This window comes from Anser cygnoides, chromosome 7 (assembly GCF_040182565.1).
Source record: "Anser cygnoides isolate HZ-2024a breed goose chromosome 7, Taihu_goose_T2T_genome, whole genome shotgun sequence".
In the NCBI taxonomy this organism is placed as follows: domain Eukaryota; kingdom Metazoa; phylum Chordata; class Aves; order Anseriformes; family Anatidae; genus Anser; species Anser cygnoides.
The window spans coordinates 19132759-19145087 of NC_089879.1; the positions used below are offsets into that span (position 1 = coordinate 19132759).

At 41.6% G+C, this 12329-nt stretch overlaps 1 protein-coding gene across 9 annotated transcripts in view; it reads left to right on the forward strand.

Annotated features, from left to right (window-relative positions):
• The window catches only part of ARHGAP22 (Rho GTPase activating protein 22), a 151310-nt gene that overhangs the window by 18637 nt on the left and 120344 nt on the right, over nucleotides 1–12329 (forward strand). For all 9 annotated transcript variants that reach the window (XR_010832988.1, XR_010832989.1, XR_010832990.1 and 6 more), the window contains exon 3: nucleotides 10949–11036. Coding sequence is in view for 6 of the 9 variants with exons in the window: in XM_067000974.1 (XP_066857075.1) it covers nucleotides 10949–11036 (88 nt within the window). In the remaining 3 variants the exon portion in view is untranslated. The remainder of the gene's footprint in view (nucleotides 1–10948; nucleotides 11037–12329) is intronic.

Genomic DNA, 12329 nt, shown 5'->3' on the forward strand with positions numbered 1-12329 from the left:
TATTTTTCACCAACTGAAAGTTGTCTGCTTTTCAGGTTATTTTATTTTGTTTTTGTCTCTTTCTGCTAATGCAACTTGTCTTCACAGTATTTGAGTACATTTCACAGCTAAACAGAATATTAGTGAATATTCTTTCTATCTGTAATTCTAGGCTGTCAGCTGCTGTTTTCAGAAGCTGCAAGCCAGAAACAAGGCTTGTATTTCTCTAGAAAGTGGCTGACATTGATGCAAATGGATGACACTAAAAAAACAATACACATCATGGCAGCATTAATGTTTTATCCTCACAGCAAGCCTTGCCTTGAGCTAAGGTGAAGTTGTTAGTCTGAATTTGCTCATGGAAAACTGTGATGCAGAGACTAAGTGACTTGGCCGTATATTCTTGAGAAATCCTGAGTAGGAAAATGAATCTGCATCTCCCAAATTTAGCACTTCAACAACTTTAGTCTTACTTGGTCTGGACTGTGCTTTCCTTCTATGCTCAGTTAAGGTTAGATTTGGGAGCTGAAAGGTGCACTATGAAGACCATTCAAAACAGTTTTTGCACTTGTCCATGCTAATGGTCCAAACACAGGTCTCAGTGAAAGCAATTTTATGATTGACCATTCTCTTTTCAGGCAAAATGCACTAGCCCAAGAAGAAGGCTTTTGGAGGATAGGCTTTTACCAAGACCTGACTATTATTTTGTCTGATAATGCTTTGGGAGTCTTTTTAAACTTTGAAAATCTATAGGAATTGTAAATGTGAAGGAAACATTGGGTACAACGAGAGATTGTATTGAAGGGGGGGAATGTTCCTTTCCAGGAGGCTTTGCACAGTCTTCTGAGGTGGAACGTACAGTCTGCTTTCCTGAAGGTGCTGCCTTGCCTCTCAGGCTGCTGTAGACCTGCAGGGGAAAGATGAGCTAGAATCAGCTGCTTTGCAACCTTACTCAGAAAATTGCAAAGTACGCCAGTTTAATGGCACAATGTCCACTAGTCTACAGTATTTGCATTGTCACAGTCCTCTCAACACACGAAAGGTTTCAAATTCCACTTTTTAGGGTTGTATCTTCTGGCAAGCCCATGAATGCAGATGCTGCACCACAACAATCTGTGCGGGGGAAAAAAGCGTACTTTGTGAGCAGACATTTAACCTGTTCAGTCTTTTCTGCTTTCAATTCACCTAAACCAGTTCTCTGTTGAAAATGCACTGATGTGAAAACAGTTTCATTGTCCTAGACTGACCTCCAAATCTTCGTATGGTCATCTGTGAGGCTGGAGTTTGACATCAAGAGCTACCGTGTTCCAGGTTGCTGAGGCAAGAGTGAAGAGCCTTGCTTAGTCAGCTGGGCCTCATTATCTCCCAAGTAATCCATTGTTAAGCAGAGAGAGGTGAGCCAGCTGCTTAGGGCTAGCCTGTGTGGGTAGAGTGTATGGGTTTTGTATGCCAGCATGCAGGACTTGAGAGTGGGCTGTAATGTGTTTTAGCATGTTTTATATACACCTGGGAGTTATTGCTGTTCTATGCAAATTTTGAGGGGAAGAAATTTAGGCAAGGATTTGTGCTGTGTCTCGAAGGAGGAGTGTGTATCTGTCAGCAAAAATTAATTTAGCAAGCTGGGGAACAATTTGACCTTCTTCTAGGGGGAGGGAGGCCATGGGAGGCAGGCTTCTGTTTCTCTAATTTTGCTGGCTCAGAAGTACCACAATCCAGTGACCTTGTGGCATACTGTCTGCAGAACTCAAGGACTGAAGCTATGTAGAGGCTCATATTGGTCCTCTCCCGTTTGGGTTCCTCCACTGGATCATGACACAGCTTGTACTGTTCCTGTTGTGGGCCAATTGGATATCTCAGTGGTATGTCTGGCAGCCACGTGCTTTTCATGTTCTTCCGTCTCTCTCCCATCATGATCTCCTGGTTTTGCTCTCTCCTGCACCATTTTCCTTTTTGTCTGCATAGCTTTGTGAGCTGTTTCTGGGTTTTTAGCCTTGTTGGCTAATGATTTGACAGGCAAGGGTATGCAAGCATAAGATAACTCTTGCAGAATAGGACCTGTATCTCCTTAGATATTTGAGTATGGCTCAGAGCTCCTAAGCCCAGCCTCCCCAGCTTGCTAAAACTCTTCATTAGTGCTGTATGGTTTTTGTACTTCACTTCTAGAAATGGTGGATGTCTTGCATAGTTTCTTCTACGTCCTGCTGATTGGGAGACTTCTGCAAGGATCCTTATCTTCCTACAGATGTCAGACAGTCTGGCTTATCTCTGAACTCCCATGAAGCTCTTGACAGCAGTCTCTAGTCTTCTTTAACAATTCTGTGTATATGAAAGCCTTAGTCTTGACAGATGACTATTATACCCTAAAATGACTTAAAATCTCTATCCTTATGTTGTACAAGCAGCTGCTAACAAATCACTCATGTTAAAAGCTTTTCTACATGATGCTGTTTCTACTAAAACACAGGACTGATTTTCTCCAGCACAGGAGTGTGGGTGTGTTTGTATGTACATGTGTGTTTACATAAGTCTCTGATATTTCTGAAGGCCCTGAATAACATCTGAGATGAGCCCCTCCCAGGTTAAAATCACAGCTGCATGTAAAGAGGTTTGGGCTCTCCCTGGTTCAGTTCACAGCAGTTTAAAACACAGTATTTCTATCTTACAAATCTCTGCAGCTCTTGGACTAATGCAGGAGAAGGTTAACTGTCACCTGCAAGGCAGAGTAAACCGTGCGCAGCAGTGTGCGCAGCAGTGTGACAATGATTGATCCTTGCTTGACTCCTCTTGTATCAAATAAACATCCTGAAGATACCTTAAGAGGAATAGGTTAGTTGATCACTAGTCAAATGTCCTAGAAATTATTCTGTGCTCCTTTGGAAGATAGCACACAGGGAGTTGATGGGGAAACTTTACTTGAAGGAGACTTCTTCTGCAAAACGACTGATTTTTTTTAAAGAATGGCTCTTATCTATAGTTATGGTTATTGGTTCTGTATCTAGGTCTACCCAAATGTCAGAGTTTGAGACCAGACGTACCAAACTAACTTCTCCGTTAGACATGAAGGGAAAACGAGTAATTTCTGAGAAGGACCTAAGAAGGCCTGCCATTTTGGTTTTGCACCATGGTAGAATGCAGAAAGCAATGAATTCTGTGCTACTGGGTACTCTGCAGACATAAGAAATGACAGCCGTTTTTCCTAAATAATGTTGCAGCACGTTGCTATTGCTGTTCAGATATACTAGTAGTGCAACAAGAAAGCAGAATGCATGTTTTAGAGGTGGGTTGCATTTACTTTTCTCTGAAGCTCAGAGAATCAGAAGAAACTGACAAACTTCATGTAGAACAGAAGTGTTGCCCCCTGTGAAGAATTTTGTTGGGTAAAGATGCCCAGGATATAGCAGCAGAGGTAGTGCATTGGTTTTTATTGATCTACAGTAAGATTTGTATAGACTTCAGTGAATGTTGTTGAAGATTGCTAAAGAATTTAACACTTGAAGCTGCTATAAAGATCTCTGCAAGAAATATTTGTGCTCAGTACTCACTTTAAGTGCAGGGGAAAGGACTTCACTAACATGTTAAGATACTATTTGCTGAAATCACTAGTTTTTTTTCTTCTTATCAAGCAGATGTTAGAGTGGCTGCATGCTTAAATTTCTCTTTTGTGAGCTGTTAGGAAGGGGAGGGTATGGTTTCTTTGCTGGTCTTGGTCTAAATCCTTCTTTGTTTTTTGGTTGCTTGTGCAGTATCTATTACAAAGGAACTATGGCTGAGGCTTTCAGCTGCTGCACCAATGTAAAAGCCTTGCTGGGTCTCTGCTCAGGGTGCCTTGATTTGAAGTATTGGCTGGTGCAATCAGTTTCATTTTCCTGAATGAATGCTGTGCTTTTCAGAAAGATTTTTGAGTTGTCCCAGGGATGTCTCTGGCTGAGTTACTGTCTCAGAGCTCAAAGAAAGAAATGATCTCAGGCAAGAAAGAAAGCCTCCTTTGACCATGGAATAAGAAAAGCTTTCAGGACCTCACTGTATCATCACTGGAGACTAAACTTCTTGGTGGTATGTGGTGTAAGATGGTATATAGTGGGTATAAGACTAATAAATATTAGTATAAGAGTATAAAAGAAGTTCTTAAAAATAAATCATGCATTTAAAACAGTTGCTTTTACAGTATTAAGTTGGATGGTACAAGTAGAGGCGTGCTACTAATGAGTGTCCTAATGACATGACCTGCAGAGACTGGATGTGTCTGAACTGGCCTGCATGATCTAGAATAAGGAGGTATACAATCTGATGCTTCAGGAGCGGGGAGGGAGGACTGTGGCGTTCTGTTCCTGCTGCTCTTCTGTGATGTGTTCTACAACCATAAGATGATGATATTGGGCTTTAATCTTCTATAAAATTTACAGTATATCTGGAAGTTACAAGAATTTTCGAATTCTGTGATAGTACTTGACAAATTTATTATTTCTTGCACATAAGTGGAACACACAACCCATAAATGGGGGGGGGGGGGGAATGTCCTTGTGGAAACCATTTAAGTTCTACAGTACAATACCTATTGGACAGTGTGGTAAAGATGTCCCAAAGTAGACTTCAGAAAGAAAAAAGAAAGCAGTAGGGTAGCTAGAGGAAGGGAGTATGATGTTTAAGAGCTTGCAAAGAGAAGAGATCACCTAGCTGTTAGGAGAATTAATAACAACTACTAAATGATAATTGAATAAGTCAAGCCAGAGCAGGGCTACTTAAAATGTTTAGGTCAGATGTATCAGTTTGCCCATAGGACAGCAGATATGTGCAAGAAAATGTGTTTATGCTTGCAAAAGAAGACTTAAATTCTAATTAACTCTGTGCTGAGTAGCAGTAGGTACCTTGATGATACAGTGTAATAGTCACCATGCGATATTTTGCATGTGTACACAGCATGTTTAGCTTGCAACTTATTGATTGGGAATACTTACCATTGTTTAATGCACTGAGCATTGCCCGAGTGTGTCTGTCTTCAAGAATTCCATTAGTTAATACTTCACTAACTTCTTGCTGCTTCATATGCTTTTTTCTGTGTGTTGCTAGTCTAGCATCCATTTCTTTTCTGTTTTAGAGAACCACATTTAATTGTAATAGTGAGGGAATGCAGTCCTAGGTTAAACACAGTGCTGAAGATGCTTAATTGTCAATCTGGAAGCACTACTAAACTCAGGATGATTTTCAGCTTCTTACCCATCTATATTTACAGAGCTAGTGGGTACATGCTTTGCATTACAGGCAGGGATAAAGCTTCCAGCTGAGATGAATTTCTTATTCAAGTTCTTCAGTATGTATGTAAAAGATCCTTGCAGCATTTGAGCTAAGTTCTTTCCTAGCTGAAGTAGCATATTAGGCAGCATATTTCATGTAGTCATTGTTTTGACTGCCAGGCCTCTAACCAGAGTCATTGAACAGAGGGAATGTAATTGAATAAGCCAGACAATGTCCCTGTACTGCTGCCTCCTGATAAGTCAGTACAGGCATTACAGTGACAGACAGCCTGTGTAGTACCATTGCCATCCACACACACATTATAGCCTATTATTAAACTGCTTGCTACAGCTGCATGCTAAACTGTTACACATAAATTTCATTGTATACTGAGCACTGAAATGTTTTTTCCCCTGTGAGCCTGAAACGTCCATGGCAGATGGATGAGGATGTTGGCAGCATCTTATATTTCTGCATCTACCTGCTCAGTAATTTGATCCATCGTTATGGATAGACTGCTATGTAAAGGCTAGAGAGACTTGAACTTAATGTAATCTGTTGTTGCTCAGGACCCTGTAAGTACTGGCAATCTTTCTAGACTGCAAGTCGGATACTTACCTGCAATGGAGGTTTCTGCATTCCTCACTTCTTGCCTTCAAGATAATTTGATTTTAATGACCAAAATTTAACGCCCCTGGTAAAACTGTGACCCTTAGTCTGCTTATTGGTTGCCCCCTGCACATTCCTTCTGGCCTCCTCTTCACACTGTCCCTCACTTGCTTAGATGTGGAAATTATCTGCAGCTCTTCATGGGGCTATTGCAGTGGGCCAGTTTCTGCTTTGTTCTACTGTTCAAGACTGTAAACTTCAGGATTTTACAGGCAGCCAATGCCCTCATAATCAAATCTGGCTTTGCCACTTGTCTCTGTGGTCCTTGGGGTTTGTATGCATAACAGATGGGATTTGGGAACCGGAGCCAGGTATGTTGCAGACAGAAAAAGACAGCACTGCCCCGACTTGTCCGAGTAGGTTTTGCAGTGCCGGTACTTAGAAGAAGCAAGTGCCTGATTCTCCTGCTGAAGTAGATCCTGCCTAGATGGCAGAACTAGAATTTCTTGAGGGGACAAAGCTGAAGAACCTGTGACTCATTGAAACCTTAATTTCTTACTGTCATTGTCCCAGGAGTGGAAATTGTGTCAAGATTATGATGCTTTAGGAGGAGGGAAAAGAGCCAGCTGCACTCAACCAGGGTGCTAAAAAGCCATTAACCCTGGGTGACAGGAATTTCTGTAAGGCTCCCCTGAGGAGTAACCCTTTGAAAGGAGAAGCTTGGGGCAATGTAAAGCTGAATTCCCACCTGTTATTTTTGAGAATGTGATGCTAACCTCTTTGCTGAAGCCCAAGAACTTAATGCTTCTGTGGTGAAATATCCTGTAGAAGCCTTAAGTTCCCTGGTCCAGGCTTTTACTTGTTATTGAGTGGCAGACCACCTTCTCAGTTTCCTTTTTAATAGGCTGCTAGCAGAATATGATATTGCTGTGCTGCTACTTGTAATAGTTTACTAGTTAAGCTCTGTCCTGGAGAATCTGTTCTGTTTCTATGTAACATTGAGCAAGTTGTGGCTACTAAAACACATTATTTAATAGATATTGTATCATTAGCTTTTTTTTTTAGTCTTCTGAAAGTTCTGCAGAAACAGTGCTTTGGTTATCTGTCACTTATAGTGCACCAAGCTGTTCATATCAATGGTTGCACGGATGTGAACTCCATCTGTCTGGAAGAAAACTACTGGGGATAATAACTTTTTTCTTCATCCAGTGTAAATGTTACCATACATTCATTATTGGGGAATGCAATTTTGAATAGCATGTTGCAGGACCATGTCCTTACAACTCTTGTAACAGTTGTAAAATTAGGATTTGCATCTGACCTGCTTCTGGGGAATGAAAGGACAATGATGCAGGCATGCCTGCATGACTTAGGAAGACATTGTGTCCCTGAGAAAACTTCGTTACAGACCATGTGGAGGTTTTAATTGATTAATATTAATCAGGCCTGTGAGCTTGTGCAAAAGCTAAAACTATCTTAACTGAAATTCCCATTGATCTTCTGCCTGCTTGATTATTTATATGTGATCTGGAAGAGGGTCACATTCTTATTGCTTATCTGACAAGGTGAAATGAGATTTATGCTATAACACTTCAAGATAGAAACCTTAAACAATGTCATCTTGTTTATGGATGTAGTATTGCCTATTTTTATGAAAACATGTGCCTCCAGGTCCTTAGGGGGAGTTATAGACACTCTTCTCTTGAAAACAATGCTAAAAAGATGGAGCTGTGATTTGATGTCAGGAGAATGCCATGGACTTCCTGAAGTGAAGAGGAATTACTTAGCAATTTTAGTGCATCACGTACTGTTGAAAGTGTGTGCACTTGTGTGCTGTAAAACATAGTTGCAGCTGCACAATCCACTCCATCAGACTGACTTCTGTGCTGAAAGCTAGTGTGAACTTGCAGCTATTGCTACTCTAGAATATTTTCTTAGGTGCTCCCATGAGTAAAGGGGGAAGGAAGGACTGACCTGCAAAGAGCTTTTGATGTTCCTGGTAACTGCTAATATGTGTGGTCTGTAAAATAGCCTTAGGTTTGCTTCTGTTTGCAGGGCAGGAGGTGGCATGTGCCCATCCCTGGTTTCACGGGGGGGGGGGGAAGCTACTCTGCATCTAATTCATTGATCTTTTTCCAGTATTGACTTGGTATGATAAAAAGCTTTTGCGCATCTGGAGTGAGACTGAACTGTGCATGCCAGAAAGCAGCAGAATTTTCTACAGCATGTTCTGGCTGCTGGGCTCCAAAGCTGAAGATCATGTCCTGCCCCAGTTTGGAATAATTTGTGATGCACCAGCATTCTACTCATGTTGCCTTTTCAGTGTTTTCATGTTCTTTTTGGAGTGTCTTCGTCATCTAATTTAAGTGAACCTCAGAATAAAAATGTAGGACAACAGGATTGGGCAGGAAATTGCTGAAAGATTATTCTGTTCTGTTGACTTGTTGCTTTCTCTTCATTTTATCTCACAGCTATTCTAGATAAACTACTCAGTATGAACTTGGGTACCTTCCAACACTGTGCCCTTCTACAGTCTAACCTTTACACTATGTAGGGGACAGGAACTGAGCCCTGACACTCCATTCTGCAGCAGTATCTCTAGGCCCTGCTAGAACATTAGAGACACACGCAGTCACTGAACAGAAATGACAACCATGTGATCTGCCTGTAAAAGGTTTGATAATGGGACACCTAAAAGGGGATGTGAGGAGGGCAGCTGCATGTTTAATACATAGGGGGTTTATCACAAAAACTTGGTAAATATTTTTATTAATTTCACTGGATAAATGGAGAATGCCACTGAGGTTGGTAACAGAAATTAACTAGCTGTTAGGTAACACCAACACCTCCTGGTAGCTGGGCATTTTGATACTTCCTCATCTCCAAGGTGTCTGCATGTTCCTGTATATCTGTCCTCTCAGCTTATCCACAAGTCTTCTGAGCACTTCTTGTCAATAAAAGCCACCTAGTTGCTGCCTGTTTTCTCTTTCCAATCTAGGGTGTATTTTGCAAGACAAAGGAGCAAAGCTGTAGTTGTATGTGCAATGGTATAGCTGAGGCTAGACACCCTACTAACCTCTTCTGCCCTTGAAATCTGTGAAACAGTATGAACTTACACAGCTCCAGAGAATTGCTGTTTTATTTATAGTGTTCTTGGATATTCATGAAACGCAATGCTTACAATTACCTCAGAAGGCCAGCAACCAAGCAATCAGTGGCACTGCTTGAACATAGGCAAAAGTAGTTACCAATTTTATCTTTCTATTCACAATTTACTTTGCAGGCCTTTTTTGCTGATTGCACAGCAAAGACAAGAAGGGCTGGTCACTCAAAACATTTTCAGAATATAAAGCTATGTAATGAAAGAACAGACGGTACTCCCATTTCTTCCCCTCTTCACAGGAGCTATTAAAACCAGATATGCACATACAACTTCAGTAAAGACAAGCTAAATCATAAGAAATTAGAATCATAGAATATCCCAGGTTGGAAGGGATTCATAAGGATCATAGCATCCAGCTCCTGGCTGCACACAGGAACACCCAAAACTCAGACCACGTGTCTGGGAATGTTGTCCAAGTGCTTCTTGAGCTCCAGCAGGCTTGGTTCTGTGACTGCTGCCATGGGGAGCCTGTCCCAGTGCCTGACCACCCTCTGCATGCAGAACCTTTTCCTAACATCCAGCCTGACCCCCCCCCCCTCGGGTCCTGTCGCTGTCCCCAGAGAGCAGAGCTCAGCACCTGCCCCTCCGCTCCCCTCGTGAGGGAGCTGCAGGCCGCCATGAGGCCTCCCCTCGGCCTGCTCTGCTCTGGGCTGAACAAACCAAGGGCCCGCAGCCGCTCCTCATATGTCTTCCCCTCTGGACCCTAGACCCATGCTTGACGAAGCTCAAGCATGCTAGCTCCTTAAACTTTTTTCCTATGGAATAGAGCATAAGGTAATGCTATTATCAAAAACCAGATCTGAACTTCCAGCTTACTGGAAGCAATAAAACCTTTCGCCCATCCCTTGAGCTGTCCAGTCATCTCAGGGATGGCTATCAAAGCCTCAGGGAGGGAGGAATAACTTAGTCACGACTGAGGTTTATTTCTGGGGCATGCTTTGGCATATATCAAGTTAGACCTTGGAGAATTAAACTGATTTAATCCACCATTAGCGATCTTGCTTGGGAAGTAAATTAATGCTGTCTGAGGACTGCTGGGCAAGGACGCATCTATGTGTTTAAATTTAGTAATGTCTTTCTACTAGTGACAGCAGCTGTCAGAACTGATACGCCCTTCCTGCGACTATGAATTGTTTTTTGTCTTCTACATTCTGGTTATTTAGAGTGCTTTATAGTGTCAGACAGATTGGACAACTGTAAGCTGGTTCTCTGTTACCCTTTAGAGAAACTTGTTGTCCCCTAAAAAATGGTTACAGTGTAAGCGATAATTCACTGAAATGTGCAGACTGAAACGTGAAGCTGATCTGAAGATCATTGCTATGTTATATACTTATGAACTGGAAGTACTTTCCCGAGATGGGCCTAGAGCGCAGGTTTTGCTCACATCCAAACTCCTCAAGGTTTAGAAAAATTCCAGCGAGTCAAATGAGTTTCTTGTATGTGACAGGCAGAGGTACAAACTAAAGACTGAAATTTACCTCAGTTTATGGCTTTTTTTAGTTACCTCATGGAAGCTGAGATGAACGTCAAAGTTAAGTTAGCATCCTCTTATGCAAGACACCTGATGATATAGCTTGCAGGCTGCACTCTGAGTTAATTAAAACTCAGTTTTGAAACTCAGTTAAGTGAGAAATTAAAAGGTGAAGGAAGAATAGATGTGATATGAGAAAATTTTCATAAGGGATAATTAATTAAGGAAATCAAGTAGAATTCACCTGTGCAAGTTCAGAGTAGTGCTACTACAGAGGAAAGATCGTTTGACCACAAGTGTCCAGTGTGAGAGAAGGGGCAGGTGAGGCAAGTGCATGACCAGCTCAAGTATTTTTCTTGCTCAGGAGGGGTGGGGTTGGAAAAACGAAGGACTTAGTGAAAGAGGGGGGGGCTTAAGTTTGCAATATTGTGTTTATTTTTTCTTTACCCTCTTCATGCATCTTCCAATTTCACTGGTGTTTGTGTTCCTTACAGGGTCTCATTCTACTGCAAGGCAATCATGTGAACGAGCTGCCACCTAATCCTGATGAACCAGGAAAGCATCTTTTTGAAATTGCCCCAGGTAGGCCAACATTTCCTTCTATTTTGTACTTAACATCAGTGAGCTGCGTGGCTCACTGTATTGACACACTAGTGAAATTGTCTAGACCAATTTGTGGAATAGGACTTGACAGACTTCTTTACTGTGGTAATCTTTGTTTTCGATGCAACTGCTGCTGTGATACCTCACGAAAATAGTAGTTGAGATGCATTGTGCCCCTTGATTTTTCAGGGGTACACCTTGCCTGGGGTGCTGTGTGGTCTCAATTTGTTGTGTTTTTCTGATTGTTATATTTTGTGGTAGGAGCTAATGCACAAAACTTATGGAAAAGAGGTATGCAGTATTCGGATGTAATTTCTTTTCTATGTATTCTCCTGCTCTTTCACAAATTGGTAATAGGAGCGTTGAGAGAGAGACCATTTTTTTGGACAAAAAGTATACAAAGCTTTTCAAATTATTTTGCCTAAACGTTTTTTTTTTGTGTATGATATTATATGTGTATATTTTTGTTATTATTTTGTGTAAACGTTTCCTAGCTCCGGAGTATGTTCTGAGTTCCTTGTTGCAGCCTAGAAGCAATTGTACTTCACTTTATTCAGGTCCAATTGTGTCTGGGTGAGGATTGTTCCTGTGCATAGACTTGAAGGCAACAAATTTTGGGGGGTAGTTTCAGGTGGTAAGATCTGCAGAGAAGAAAGCTGCTGCACTGCTAGCAGTGTTAGACAAGAGGAGTGGCAAAGACAAGCCCAGGCAAGTCTCTCCACAGCTGTCTACCAATATCTGAAGACTGAGTTGCTGAAAGCAAGGTGGGAGATGGAGTTGACTGGGCTAAAAATTGAGTGCGCTGATTCAGTCATGCTTTCACTTCATGTCCGTTTTCTCTTGCATGGACTAGCTTCTGTGTTTCTTAATGTTGTCTGTCTCCCCGTGGTGTTGGTGCTGTTGATGGAATAGATTTTTATTTTTATTTTTTTTTAAAAAAGGCAGTTCAATGTAACTACTTTCAAACAGAATAGGCAATGCAGGGGACACTTGTCCCCATATTTGAATGCTGCTGTTGAGGAGGCAGATGTACATTTACTTGCACGTTAGGGTCTCTCTTCTTGTCACCTAATCAGGGTGGACTTAAAATGCCCATGTTATACGCTCTTTTTAACACAGTATCAGTCAATGGAAGAAGAATGGGTGGTACTGAAAGGCTTTGAATTACACCAGCAGGCAGGGTTTTGCAATAACTGTCAGAGCATTCTGTTTGACACACAAGAAGCTCCTTGGGGAGAAGAGATTTTTATTTTTTTTCTCTTCCTTATCGCT